The 16,022-nt window shown below is 39.2% G+C and overlaps 1 protein-coding gene across 2 annotated transcripts in view; it reads left to right on the top strand.

Annotated features, from left to right (window-relative positions):
* Positions 1-1,937, top strand: part of LOC122798556 — an 892,023-nt gene extending 890,086 nt beyond the window's left edge. For both annotated transcript variants that reach the window (XM_044067611.1, XM_044067610.1), the window contains exon 7: positions 1,598-1,937. In XM_044067611.1, the coding sequence (XP_043923546.1) occupies positions 1,598-1,681 (84 nt within the window). In that variant the 3' untranslated portion in view covers positions 1,682-1,937. The remainder of the gene's footprint in view (positions 1-1,597) is intronic.
* Positions 1,938-16,022: the final 14,085 nt, after the last annotated feature.

Genomic DNA, 16,022 nt, shown 5'->3' with positions numbered 1-16,022 from the left:
AAAGAAGGGTCATCAACTGACGCTGGAAACTATAGACCTATAAGTCTAAACAGCCTCACGTGCAAGATCATGGAAAGAATTATTATGGACCTTATCAACAAGGGCATAGGTGACTTCAAAACACTGGACCCAACCCAGTTTGGCTTCATTAAGGATAGATCATGTTTATTAAACCTGGTGGACTTCTTTGGGAATGTCACCAAAGCCATGGATGAAGGTAAGACAGTGCTCACTGCCTATCTTGACCTTGATAAGGCTTTTGACACAATTCTCCACTCTGGCATTATTGAGAAACTCTCCCAGATATGGGGTTAATGCTTAGATTACTGGATGCGTAACCAATTGGCTCACAAACAGAATACACTGTCAAAATTATTGACTCCATCTCCACCAGTAGACCTGTCATCAGTGGAGTACCACAGAAGTCTGTGCTGGTACTGTTTGGCATCTATTTCTCAGAAGTCAAGGTCAAAGTAGATGACCTTTGGCTCACCAAGTTCACTAATGATTGCAAACTGGGAGCAATCATTAAGTCCCTCAGTGAGGTCAACATATTACAAGAAAGGTTAACACAAACAAATGATTGCTGCCAAAGACAAGGTGTAGAACTAAATGCATTATTATTCCCTGTGACAAAACAGAATTCCATACAAATTACAATACTGACAGAAACCCCCTGAGCGGCAACCACAATCAACAGAACATGCTAGGGATTTCTACCTAACTTGTGACATTAACAGAACATGCTGGACAGGCAGATATGTCTCACAGAGAATGATGCTTCTCTGGAATAGACTTCTTATTCACATAAAACAGAGCTTCTCACTGACCCTATTCAAAATCAACCTAGACAATTGGAAGGGAGACCGCAAATTTCCCCCTGGCGTGGCACCCATGTCCCTCATGGACAGGGCTAGCCAGTGTTGATAAGAGACCTGGTTTGTGCATAAATTCATTCTGCAAACTACCCAAAAGAACAAATAGGGATACTTAGGATTAACATGGCTAGGCTTGTAAAGGCTCTAGGGCTGATAACCTAGTAACCTTCTATGAACCTATGAACCTATGTTTACATATTTATTCAGAGAGAGAGAGAGAGACAGACAGAGAGACATATACTTTCATAGTTAGAAAAAACACACACGTGTGCACAGACACACACACGTACATGTGAAAGTGTGTGTGTGTGTGTGTGTGTGTGTGTGTGTGTGTGTGTGTGTGTGTGTGTGTGTGTGTGTGTGTGTGTGTGTGTGTGTGTGTGTGTGTGTGTGTGTGTGTGTGTGTGTGTGTGTGTGTGTGTGTGTGTGTGTGTGTGTGTGTGTGTGTGTATGCCTTTAGAACTACAATAGTACAATATGCTTAATTTCTATTTCACACTTGTGCTGCTTTGTTTTATTATTTTATAAAAAAAATGAAGATACAAAATACTGGTATAAGCAAGACAAAATGCATCCTGTCACTCCAGTGTACTCACTTGTGCTCTTAGCTTTTGAATCTCTATTTGAGAATCCCAGCACCTGCTATAGAAAACAAAAGTGCAGTATTTGTATCTCTTGACATAATTCATGTCATTCAATGTACTCTTCTGTTTCCTAAGGTAACTGGCTCCAGCAGATACAGACAAGGAATATCAGAAGATAAACTTGGTGACCAAGACGTATATGAGGAAGTAATCAGATGAATGATTTATTTTAGGGTCATATGGTAAAAACTGTATGATTTATTGTAAGAACTTGAAGGAAAAAATAGCAACATCAGGATCAACCTGGGACAGAAAAAATGAAGAAAATGCATTGTGTGTTATCCAAAGCTGTAACTAAAGGACAGCTCTGAGAAATATACTGTTCCTTATGGTTATGTGCCAGCAGCTTTTAAGCAGTGTGTTTAATGACAAAGGTCACTTCTAAAGAATGTGCAAAGATTGTTAATCTCTGCAATGGATGTGCACACATTATTAATATTGCTTCATTAAAAACATTGTTGATAACATTTCACAGGTCTGTGCTGAAATGTATATTTCTTGCATTGCCTTCTTATCCTGGTTTCTCTGAATGCTTCTTCGGGTATCACATTTTTGCAGATATTTCTTCTTAGTCAAAACATGCATGCAGTAGTCTGATGCCTCAGGTGGCGAGTACCTTCACTTGTAGTCTTTGCCGAAGTGAATGCCTTGCAATGTCACTTATGACATCTCAAAGTATCTCTGTTCTGTATAGATTCTTATATGGCCCTGGTATTGGCTAATTTACTCAAGCTCAAAACAAGTGTTACTTTAAAAAAAACAATGCAGGAAGTATTATGGAGAAGCACACAGTTCAAATTTTGATACAATAAATAATTTAGAATATGCAGGAACGAAACTTGCTACCTGCATTTACTGAATAACGTCTGGTGTGCTCATTCTTCTGGGGAAGCACAGACATTTTGAGAAACTACTATTTCTGTGCAGATTAGAGCATCCGCTAGTACTCTTCTAAATGTAGCACAGTTAGTATTTGTCCAGTGTTTACTGAAAAATAAAAAAACTTATATTTACTGGTGAATAACATGATGTAACAGTACAGAGGGAAGTATTAGCCAGGTGCAGATGAACAGATCAGATCTGTGTGATTTTACATTTTAACACAAAAAGTCAGTGTGAAATTTCTAATGACTGTATCTTCCAATGTGCTGACTAAAAAGACCTACTGCCTGCTTAATGATCACAGTAATAGAAATGAGAGTTTGTCAGATAAGAAAAGGTGTGAATTATTTAATTATATTATGATGAGGCATGATGATTGCTACTTTTGCATGGCTATTATCAATCATTTGCATAATTTGTGTGTGTGTATATATATATATATATATATATATATATATATATATATATATATATATATATATATATATATATATATATATATATATATATATATATATATATATATGGATATCGATATATATATATATATATATATATATATATATATATATATATATATATCTTGGGATGACCCCAAACTTCAAACACGATGAGGCAGTAATGCAATGGGCAGACTTAAATTGGAATGGAAACTCTCTTATATGGTGTGGTATGTTATTCCATTTATGTGCCAGATAGTAGCATGGAGTCTTTTTCCTCCAGTTTTTGGTTTCCACTTTAGGAATTCTGATTAAGAATTGATTAGGTGACCTTGACCTTAGTCATTTGTTGGGTTAACACCCAGTAAAATGTACAGAGAAGGTCTTGAATCACTTGTCATGTTGTAAGTCTATGAACATTAGTAAGCTGCTGGTATATGACCTTATATTTTTGAGATCACTCAGCCTAGTTTGTTCATTGCTTTGTAAAGATTTGAAGCAGCTGAAAGTTCTCAAACATATCTTGCTGTTGTATTGTAGGTCATATGAAATTTATTGAAAGCATACTGTTTTGAAGTCTCTGTTTGCAGAATATCATGCAGAAACTTCAGTTGTAAGACAGTTTGAACAGAAGTGTATTTAATTTCTCCTGCAAGAGCTGACTTTATTCAGTGAAATATTCCTAGATTCTGGTAAATCTCTTCAAGCGTGTTTTTAGTGTGATTTGCAGAACTTAGATTTTAGCAATAATCCCGAAGTGGGTATAGTTAATGTTGAATTCACTCTTGGTTGACATGGCTTGATTATGAGGGTGAAGTGGATTAGTGCAATGATATTTAGGAATAACATTTCTTAACTTTTTGAAATAATGTCAATGTATATATGAACTTTAATGTTTAATGTTTCTTCACTGCATTTCTTGTGTATGGGGATTTCTAAGACATGTACTTTGCATGCTTTCAACATGTACATATAAGCACTTGCGCAGCACACTGGCTGGAATGCAGTTCCTGCCACTTTCTTTTTTTTCCCTGGAAACTCAAGAGTGTACATATTTGTTTATTTATTTAGTTAACATTTGCTAACTGGGAAAGTCTGACTTGGAACAAGCTAATTTTCAGCATAGGCCCGGGGAGAAATGCTCCAGATGCATGTCTTTGCAAAGTGGGAGGAAACCAGAGCACCCGAAGGAAACCCACACAAACGCAGGGAGGACATACAGAGTCCGCACAAAAGGCACCCCAGCTGAGAATCGAACCAGAGAACCTCTTGCTGTGAGGTGACAACATTACTGCTCCACCACTGTGCCATCCATGTATGCCCTACTATTTATGTGAGACTTCCAGCATCCTTTGAGGGATGATTATTTTTCCTATTTTTTAATGTTTAGTGATTTTGTGTTATGATCTCCTTTGGGGACAGTTGAAAACTGTTTTCCACTCCTCTGATACTTGTGTTTTTTCTCTTCTTCATGAAATGGCAGACTGTAGTTCTTTTCCCCCTTTGTAATAACTATGACCATTCAGAATTATTCAAATATCTAATGTTGGATTTACATTGAGCATGCTAGTTGTTTTATCCAATCAGAATCCATATTTTAGAATATTAATGACATTTTTTTTATTTTATTTTAACATTTGTTTACCTGGAAATTCTGACTTGGAACAAAGCCAATTTTCTGTAGAGGCCTGAGGAGAATCACTACAGACACCTTTGTAACATGTGAGGAAACCAGAGCACCCAAAGAAAACCCACACAAACTTAGGGATGACATGCAGACTCCGCACAGAAGGCACTCCAGCCAAGAATCGAACCAGAGAACCTCTTGCTGTGAGGTGACAACACTACTGCTGCACCACTGTGCTATCCATAATCTGGTCTGTTACCCTTCTGTGCTATTTTTAGATTTCTGTCTTTTTAGACATAACAGTGTCAGCTCTAATACAAGTTGTTGCATCATCAGTATGCTGACCAAAGTCAGTAATTTTTTTGTTTCCTTCTTGTTCATTATCAGTTGTTATTGATTTGTTTTTTTTTTTTTAATTCCATTTCAAAGTGGTATACTCTGACTGAATTCAGGAGCCCCTTTTCATTTGAGGACTGCAGAGAAAAGCTCCACAACTAGTTATACAAGAATTATCATCACAAATGTTACAGATCCAAAATATACATACAATATGGTCTGAATTCATGTTGGGAATTTGTCCAACAGTGTACCAATGTTGTCTCTGTGGTGAAGGGGGTAATGCATATTCCATATACTGTATCACTGGAAGACCTTTTGACTGCCTACAGGCTTTGTTCATGAAAACAGAGGAAAAAGAGAGGGCTCAGAATGCATCCTTTAGTGACTACTATAATGGAGGGATTATAATCTGAGGTAAGGTTTTTGCAAAGGTACAACTTGTATATACCATTACATGTTCATAGGTTTATAGGTTCATAGGAGGTTACTAGGCTATTGGCCCTAGGCCTTTATAAGTCTAGCCATGTTATATCCTTGTTCCCTTATTGACCAAGTTGTATGGTCTATATTTGCAGCACAAGTCTATGATCATCACTGACTGCCCTTATCCAAGAGGGACATAGGTGACACCCGCAGGGTAAATTTACAGTCTTCCATCCAGTTTGTCTATGTTATACTTAAATAGGGCTGTTGAAGAGCTCTGTTTTACGTGAATTGGGAGTTTGTTCAGGAGGAGTGGTAATCTCTGGGAGGCCTATCTTTCTCTCCAGCATGTCCTCTTAATGTAGCAGGCTAGGTAAAGATCCCTAGAGCGAGTGACTCTTGTCTAGTTTGACATGCAGATGTGCTGTATTTGCATTGGGGCAGGGTCTGAGACTGCTCTGTAGGTCAACCACAAGTTGCCTGTCAGCAGACTATAAGATACAGAGTACAGTGACAGGGCCTTCAGTCTGTCCATGTAGGTCATGTATTGAAGGCCCTGAATTTTCTTGGTGAGAAACCGGGTTTCTCCAGCTGCTGCTGGTGTCTGGTGAGGTACATGCAGAAGAGAGCATTGTACTCTATTAGTGGTCTGATGAGGAATGCCCTTACTTATGAGATGTGCAACGTAATTTGCAGGGACTTCCCCTTTGTAAAAGGGATGATAACACATTTTTTTGTCTTTAATTTAAGTCTGTGGCTTTGGCACCAATCATTTGTCTGTGTAAGCTCTTTTTGTCATATGTCAATATAATTGGGGGACTCAATGATTGTACCCAGTTTGCAGTCATCTGCAAACTTGGTAAGCCACAGGCCATCTATTTTCACCTGGACTTCTGAGAAATAGATTCCAAACAGTAGGGGACACAGCACAGAACCTTGTGGTGCAGCACTGGTAACTGGTAAGCTGGTAGAGGTGGAATCCCCCACTTTCAGTGCATGGGTTTTGTCAGTGAGCCAGTTGGCTACTCATCTAATGACATATGGGTTAATTCCCAGCTGGCTGAATTTTTTCAATGATGCCTGAATGGGTGGGCGATTGTGTCAAAAGCCTTGGCTAAGTCAAGATATGCTATATGTACTGTTTCGCCTTCATCCAGGGCTTTGTGGACATTCTCAAAGAAGTCCACCAGGTTTAATAAGCATGATCTACCCTTAACAAAGCCAAACTGGGTCAGGTCAAGAGTTTGAAGCTCACCTATGTCTTTATTGATAAGGTCTCTTGCTTTTTTAATTTCTCCATATCTTTTGGATTTCTAATACCATGACGGGAATGGACCCCATTCCTAAGTCAAAGTATGATTAATGTTCATGAAATTAGTATTTTTTCAATCTTTGATGTCAGCCAAAAGTGTTCTTTGCAGCAAAACTATTGTGCCCAATAATGACTCCTTCTGCAATTTGTATTGAGTTACATGTATCGGTAACATATCTAAATACGATTGTAGATTCTTTTTATAAGATTCGTTGCTCCTACTACTATTGGAACTGTCTGCAGATCTTTTTTACACATTGTTCTCATTTCTGCCTGCAAGTCCTGATATTTTATGACTTTGTGTCTCTCTCTGTATGCAAGACACTGTAGTCACTGGGTGTAGGGATTTCAATGATCAATGCTACTTTTGTCTTCTGTTCATGAATCACTATATCTGGTTTTCACGCATCTGTCTTTTGAATTGTTGGTAATGGGTGATCCCATGTGATGTAAACTTCATCATTTTCTATGATGCTTTTTGGTTCATGTTTCCAGTGTTTTTCAGCTACTTCAATATTATAATGTTTGCACAATCCCTAGTGCAAGAGTCTTGCCACATTATTATGCCTTTCAGTATACAATCCTTCCATTAGTATGTCACAACCAGCAATGAGGTGTGCAAATGTTTCCAGTTCAGTTTTACAAAGCCTACATTTGTCTGTTTCTCCCACATGTTCAATGGACTTTGTAAACCAATGAGTACGTAGCCCACTATCTTGGGCTACCAATATTAACCTTTCATCATTTCGTTTGAACTCACCTCTTCTTAACCGTTCCTCTGTTCAATCTTGCTCAGGAGTTTTCTATACTTTCAACTATATTTATGCATTTTCCACAGTTCTTGTCTTTCAATCTGAGCCTTCACCTTATATTCATTCTTTTGTTTTTTGGCATATACAGTTGCTGCCTGATTTTTATCTAATTCTGGTTTGATTTCCATTCCTGCTTGACACTGATATGCAGTGGCGTAGATAGGGGGGTGAGAGGGGTGGTCCACCCTGGGCGGCACTTTTGACACATTTACTTTTAAGGAAGTTCTTTTTTAAGAATGGCCCTGTTGTATTCCGTCTGTGCATACATTGTCGAGGTCCTGTTCTTCCTTTCCACCTGCGCACAATTTTAAACATCAGACTGTCTAACGTTCACGGAATTGGAATGTAAACATTCAATCTTCTTTACATGTTAAGGGTGTGTGTGTGTGTGTGTGTGTGTGTGTGTGTGTGTGTGTGTGTGTGTGTGTGTGTTTTGGGCTATTTGGAGGTCATACTTCAACTACTAAAGCAAAGGGATTATCTACATGTATAGATAAAGATAACTTAACAGTGCTGCCAGGTCACGCACACAAACCATTTATAAAAACAGTGGCTATTTTATTTAAAATGAATAGGGTCCACAAAGATTCATTTGTCCAAACAATACTTATGGTGATATAAGAAAGTTCTGCCTGTGGAAATGTGGTGTGTATGGATTTTTGTGTTTGTGTGTAACTGTGTGAGTATGTTTACATATACACATGTGCATTTGTTATAATGACGTACATGTTTGCTTTGTTGTGTTTTTTTTCCCAGACTTAGACTTTTTAGTGTGATGAAGCTGATTAAGAAACAAGGTATTGCATCAGTGATTCAGCAAGATGGCTGCAGCATGAAGGATGGGTCTGTCCAATTATGCTGACTATAGAGTCTATAAAACATTTGTTGCTTTGGGATGCTTACATGATAAGGAGGTTAGGGGGAGGTGTATCAAGTTGGACAGGCAATTATGCCACAGTGAAAATAACTATAGTACTGAACAACAAAATCTGTATAACTAATATGTCAAAGAATCCTTGCATTGCTACTCATTCGAAAAACATATATAGATTTCTTTTTTTCAGTGTTGCTGCACAGTCTAAAAATTTATGTTATTATAAATTAACTGAAATGCTATGTTAAATATTGTCATTTACTGTTATGAATTGTATCTTTGTCTTGCAGCCAGTGTCACTGAACATAGTTCTTAGAACAGGCCTCTTAAATGTTTAACAACTGTAAAATAAGTAAATAATTAAAAGAGTTGTTTATGAATGGAGATGACCAGTGACTGTGTGTGAAGATGACAGAAGCTTGAGAGTGAGAAAATAGGGCAGAGGGAAATGATTGCATCTATTAGGTATATGACGGTTGCTACATGGCTACAATGTGGATTTTTATAAACAAGTAGGATTTGAATAAGAACATAGTTTGGTGGTATTTAGCAGTGTTTTGGATGAAGATAAGATTTCAGGACCTATGGGGTACAATTATACTGTTGCTAAAGGGTAAGTGGATCAGGAGTTCCCAAACATTTTTGGCCTATATTGCTTTGTAATACAGGTGCAAACTTACTGTATGTTTTGATGTTTTTCATTATAATTTAATAAATGGTATTTAAAAAAGTTTGTTTCAGCTGATTAAAAAAAAAGCAAATATAAGCCTTACATTATCCCTGAGCAAACACTGTTCTGAAAAAAAGGAGACTCAGGAAATTTGGCTAAGAAACTGGGAAACTTCCTCTACTCTTTTTTTTTATAAGTGCCATGGGATCCTTTACATACACTTGAACTACCACCATCTCAATAAGGTGTGAGCTCAGTTTAATGTGCCATCCAAAGGATGGCACACTCATGAGCACGGAACAGACTACTAAATTACATTAAAGCAAGTACTAGTTTAGATATTTTTAAGAACAGCCTGGATACTTATTATGGGAACAAGTGTTTTGGTATATTGGCAAGCTAGAAGGGCATTAATGCCCATGCTTGACATATTTGTATGTATGAGTGCAGCACCCTCCTTATGCCGTATCGGAGTATCAATATTTGAAAATTAACCCAAGTACCTGGTGTGGGAATAGAACTTATAATATTCTAATCTTCTAGCGCCAGAGGCAAGTGTGCTACTTGTTGAGCTACTGTTACTGTTTTACTACATTTTCTTTACATGCTGCCATTTCTGATTATCTGATAACTTCTGATTCCTTTTTGCTATTACAACTTTCATCTCTGGATGGTCCATCTCCTTCACCTATTTCATATGCAGAACTTAAGGATGTCTTGCAGGCTATTAATAATGAATGATACATCCCCAGGGCCTGATGGTATTGACAGTGTTTTTTATTTGGAGTTGAAAGATGCTCAGTTAACTGTTCTGTTTTTCCCATAAGTGCTTGGTCTGTTTCACCCAACTCTTCACACATCTCTTCTTTTTTAATACATTTAATATGTGTATTTAAGAGATTTAAATAAATGGAGGTCACTTATTGTGACGGAAAATGATTATAAATTACTGTCACAGATAGTTTTGCACTGCCTACTCCTTACCCATGTAGATGTGTAGATACTTATTGTTGAAGTGCACTGCTTACATGGTAAGTAAAGCATTTTGATACATTATGGTGGGTTTGTGAATATATCAATGGAATACATTCATGAAAAGGAGTAAATTTCGATTGACTTGCATAAAGCTTATGAATCCATTTTTATAGACTATCCCAGCTTCCCAACAATTCTCCCATAGCTCTTTTCCTCTTTCATAATACTGACTTATAGCTGAGATAGGTATTAACTCCAGCTGAGGCTATCATTAATTTATTTTGAAAAGATGTATCTTAGGTTTATGTCAGAATGATAGTTTTAGAAAATATGTTGATTATTTTAAGGAGAAGTAAAGTAATAGATCTAATGTATGTTGTTTTGTGATAAAACATGCCCCCGGATTTTATAAACTCCATGCAGGAATAGTATAATTTCTACATGGAGTGTATCATGGCTGTGTCTGCAACTCCCCCTCGGCAGCATGGCTTGCATATTAATGAAGGCACGTTACTGAGAGAGAGCCATGTATATGGTTACTGAATCAGTGCTAGGGGGTGTGTTACAGTGCTTGCAGATGTGTAGCAAACCCCCTGCACTGTGAAAGTGCCGTACGGCACTACAACATAACAGAAAGTGTCCTCAGACACTTCTTTATATAGTAATTTATGCATTTCACACAGGAGGCGTGTTACAATGTCTGTAACACACTCCCTGTACTGTCAAGAGTGCAGTACAGCACTGAAATCAAATGTGTAAATGTGACTTTCCCTTTTATATTTATTTATTTTGTTTTAATTTTTTTTTTGTCAAGTTTAGCATAGCTGACCATGTTTGAGTGGCGTGGTGTGTTGCTCAGCAGTGCTTAAACATAGCAAAAAGCTAAACAGAAATATATAGCTAAAATATTCACAGCGGAGTTAGCTGAATTGATAGAGTTGCAGATTTGTGTGCAGTAGTTGCATGGTTCATATACCACAACAGGCTATTCAGCTTTTACATGAGAAAGCATTCCTATTTATATTTCATTTTTTTATTGCTGTAGTTATTTATATTTGTCAACCAAGTAAGTGCAGCTGGTCCAGACTCCCAGTGTCAGTGGAGATGTGAGGTGAAACCTCCAGTTAAATACAAGTGTCCAATACAGTTCAGTCACACACTAAGGTAATGTAATCAAAGTACATAAGGTGGGGTCATGTAAAGCAAATACAAACACATAATAATAAAGTATCAATAAAGAGTAATTAATTTCAATATAGATTTGTGTTATTATGTGAAGGCCTTGTTTGCCCTTAGCTAAATTTTGCTAAGTACTGCTAAGCTAAACTAAGCTAAGCAAAGCTTAAACAGGACCTGTCTTAGCAATATTTAGCAACTCTCAGCTCTGCTTAGCAGATTTGCGCACTGCTAAGCACTGCTAAGCATTTGCCACTTTAAGCACTGCTCCACAAGGCCTTGTGGGTTTGCGCACTGCTGAGCTTTGAGATTTACTTAGAATTTTTAAAAATGATCTAATGGCAGCAAAGGGCCCAGAAAGCAGCATTATTTAAGCTGCACAGGTGGGAATATAGCCAGAATCTCTTGGAGTTTGACCCATACACACAAACCAAAAACCAGGAAAAGAACCAACAGTTCCAAAGTAAAACAAACAACTACAAGGTCCCAAGTTTAAATCCACACAGTAGTTACTTGAAGTTAAAACTCCACAAATTAAGTCCACAAATTGCCAAACAACAGTTTAATGAAGTGTTTTTCATCCTGCAGATTGCAAGAACTTCTTCAGATAAAACAATACAACATTACACTGTCTTTAAAATTCATTCTACTCATTCATTCCTTATATTGTCACCCCCTATTTTCCTAGGTGTCTGCATATTATTTGAGGCATCACCAAAGTATGGTTGTGCTTTATTATGTCTATGCATCAACACTTCATCCTGTATCTGATGCACCCCATATTCACTATATCCTCTCTGGCAGAAGTCCTTAGCTAAAGTATCAATGGAAGAGTACATATTGCTGTCTTTATTGTGCAACCTCTCATGTCTAAAGAACTGATCTCTCATTACATTTCTTTTTAGGGGTGACACTATAAGGCTATCATTGAGCTATTCTAATAATGTATATAATGTTTGTAACACTGTTAAGAAGCACTGGAATATACTTATGACAGATCCCAAGCTTAAAGAAGTGGCAAGCTGTGAACCTAAATTTACCTTTAAAAACTACAAATCAATTAAGAGAATGTTATGTTATAATTCCATTGGGATGAGAACACAGTCAAATGTGACAGTGAAAGGGACGTTCAGATGTGGTGGGTGCAATGTTTGTTCATATATCACTGAATATGACTGCTTCTTAGACCTAGTTACTGGCTGCAGATTTTACTGCAACTTTTATGTTGACTGTAATACGCAGAATGTTGTTTATTTTGCTGAGTGTGTTGTATGAAAATGTTACTATGTTTGAAAAACAAATCATAATTTTAGAGATAGGATTAGAGAGCATGTTTACAGTATGAACAGATGTGATGATAGAAATGCACTTGGTAACATGTAAAAAATGAAGCCTCTAATAATGTTTTTAACTTTTTGGTGCTTGAAGTTTTTATGCATAATATTAGGGGTGGTGATGTGAGAATAAGTACTGAGGTCTTGGAAACGAAATGGATTATTTTACTGCATGCAACTGCTGTTAAAGGGTTAAATGTTCCTCTGAAACCTGCTCTGAGGTCACGTGATCTCAGGCACTAATCTGAGTTGATTAAATAGAGCTGTTGTGTTGCAGTCTTTAGATCTGATGAAGCATCCTTTGGTGATGCAAAAGTGCTCGTCTCTCCTGTTTTACTTTTGATTTTTTATATGGTTTATGTGTTTTTTCAATATTTAACATTAAAGTGTTTGAAGCGGTCTGCCTGAGCAGACTTATTTTTCTTCTGTGTGCTGATGTAATGGCAAGGCAGTACAGATTGATTTCACAAAAGCATGACAGACAGGTCAGTGTCACACGTCATAGCCATCCAAACAGACATGTTCATGCCAATCATGTGTAACACACTGTATGCATGCACATATGTCTTGCAACTACACCTCCTACATTAATTACTCTGTAGCTGTATCTGTAACATTCCCAACATGTCTGAAATCTGGACACCCACAGTTCATGCCCACAGTTCAGTCTGTTGCACAACTACATGCTCAGTAATACTACCCACAAATAACCAAACCCTGCAATGTCCAGCAGACCCACTTGCTGCTACCACAGTCAGTGCCACCCATAGTAGCATGTCAAAGGTCTGGAGGTTGGGACAAATGTCACAAATATCAATATGTGTCCTAAACCTCCCCTACCACTGTATGGATGGCATTACTACTTAACTTATGTACCAGGGGCAGATGCCTCACCTGGACTATAATGTGTAACCTCACCCTGGCCATGCTGTAACACAACAGCCGGCACAGCTCCCTCACTGACCTATACAGCTTGCTGTCCCCAACATCTTCGCAATTCTCAGTATGACTCCTGCCCAGAATGAAGCAGCTGTGGCCTGCCACACATGCAGCTATATGTTCAGCTAACTGCTGCAGACCTACCATAACTTCCAAACACCTAGAACAGGGCATCCACACAACCATACATAACGGGGTTGGGGGATGTTCAGGTGACAGGGACATGTATCACAGTCATCCCCTACAAACATATACACCTGATACACCAGGATCAACTGCAGCAGCATGCACATTCAGATAAAAATGATGTATGACACTCACATCTGCCTGTCTCCTTACTGAGCCCAACACACATTGTTAAAAAGTAACCTGCCACAGAATCACAAACTCTGTTAACAATGGCCAAACACAGCATGCAAAACTGTGAACATAACACATCAATCCAAACAGTGAACAGTATTTCTATATACCCTCTGTGATGCTGTAGCCTCCACACCTTGGTAATGTCCTCCTCACAGGCCAGGAAAAGGGCCAAGGTCTACATGAAGGCCTTAATTATAGGACTGTGTTCCCATGCCATTGGTTAACAGCAATGGAACCCAGCTGTTCTGGATGTAATTAGCTAGTGGGAGTCACAGATCGGTGCACAGGCAATCACCTGTTCATGACCATTCCCTATAAATGGTAAGCTGCTGCCTATGGTAAACAGGCCTGACATTTTCTTCATGAAGACAGACTGCGATTCTGTAGGAGACTACAACTGGATTTCCTCTCACAAAGAGTACAGCAATACACCCAGGTATGCCAGAGAATTAAGCATGTAATGGAATATAGATGGGGGATGCAGTCATGGGAAATAGGAATGTACACAGTAGGTCTCAACCACAATTCTTGGAGTGACATGTTGCTTTTAGTCTGCTGTCCAGCACCTATGGCCATCCCTTATGGCTCCGTCTACAGTGACATAGATCACAGCTCTGGCCTCTGACTTACCCAAGCAATGGTCAGCTCACATATGACTGCTACTGGATTGTCTGTTGTACAATACTGACAGTAAGTACTGGTGGATACAGCTGGCATATCACATTATGTACTGTCAGTGAGCCCCTCTCCGGCTGTGAATGTCATACAGGCTTACTTCAAAGATTGTACAGGTGTCCCTGACAGTTCCTGACATACTCTGGTTAGGTGACTGTGTACTCCACACCTGTATCTCATTGCCTGACACCTATGGCTAGTATACCTAGTAACCCCCTGCAGCATGACAGCGGGTTATAGGCACTGGTAGTGGTGGGACACTGGCTCTCCCTCAGCAGCAGTGTGTACATCTTGAGCATACAATGTAAGGGAATGAATACAGTACCAGATATTAATGTACTATACTGTGTTCCCAGGGGTCTTGCATGTCACAGGCACATTCCCAAAACTCTGTGGACAACAATCAGGTATTGTCTAGCCTGTGTCCAGAAATTCACATTTCTCTGGCAGGGGGTCTACATCTATCAGGCACGTGTACACATCCCGCAAACATCTGGGTACTGCAGCTGTCAGATACCTATGAGGAGGATGCCCTACACCACATATGCACTGCCCTCAGTTATTTTGTAGCACAGCCATTGTTGGAATGTCCACATGCACATGTACTACCACTCACCTATTTGTCGGATGTAGGCTGGATGACATGGTACTGTAACATTGCCTATAGGGGCCACACAACAGTCAATGTCAGTGCTGGTTGTGGACACATAACAACACAGTCTGTCACAGCACTCAGTCCTATGTGGTATTCATGGTACCATATGAGGTTACTAGGCTATGGGCCCTGAGCAGCCATATACCTAGGGCAGATGCAAGCCCATGTGTATGCAAAGCAGCACCTGATTCCCCAATCCAGTAGGGACACAGGTGGTATCCCAAGGGTCTATATGCAGTTAACCATCCAGTTATCCAGGTTATGACTGCAAAGGTGTAAATGGCTACCCTGCCTGATGTGGACAAGGTGCCCATTCCACCACAGGGTGATTGTGTGGGACACACATCTGAGCTGTCAGCATGCCAATTCATGTGACATGCCAGGTTGAGGGTGTGTGTGTGTGTGTGTGTGTGTGTGTGTGTGTGTGTGTGTGTGTGTGTGTGTGTGTGTGTGTGTGTGTGTGTGTGTGTGTATGTGTGTTAACAGAGTGTAGCATGGCTTCCACTTGTGCAGCTGTCCCAGCAATATGGAGTCCATGATTGCCTGGCATGCCACACTGAGGTCACCCCCTGAGGAGCATGTATGAAACCAGGTAGAGGGTTGCCCTTATAGCCTATTGGTGTATGGTAGATGGATGATGCCCTGGTATCCCCTGGTGGGGAACCTCTGTGATGTCCCCAGCTGCTGCAAGTGCTGTGTGATGTGAATGGTATACAGGGAATTATATACAATAATAGGCCTCATTGAGAGGAATATGGGGATGTGTATAACCCATGTCCCTTGATGACATACCCTTATGTATGACGTGGGCCATGTAGAAGGTGTACCTTACAATGCAAGCAACATTGTGTTGGAATGTCATGTTGGCAAACACCTGTGTCCACAGCTCTCTCATGACTAATTGTGTGCCTAGGATGTTGTTAGTACTGTGATACTATGGGGGATGTCACTCTCCCCAAAGAGGTTGACACTGCATGTCCTGCTGTGTGGCCTGAGGCCATGTG

The sequence above is a fragment of the Protopterus annectens genome, chromosome 3.part1 (assembly GCF_019279795.1).
Source record: "Protopterus annectens isolate FY-2018-M chromosome 3.part1, PAN1.0, whole genome shotgun sequence".
In the NCBI taxonomy this organism is placed as follows: Eukaryota; Metazoa; Chordata; order Ceratodontiformes; family Protopteridae; genus Protopterus; species Protopterus annectens.
This window is presented reverse-complemented; position numbering and strand designations above follow the sequence as displayed.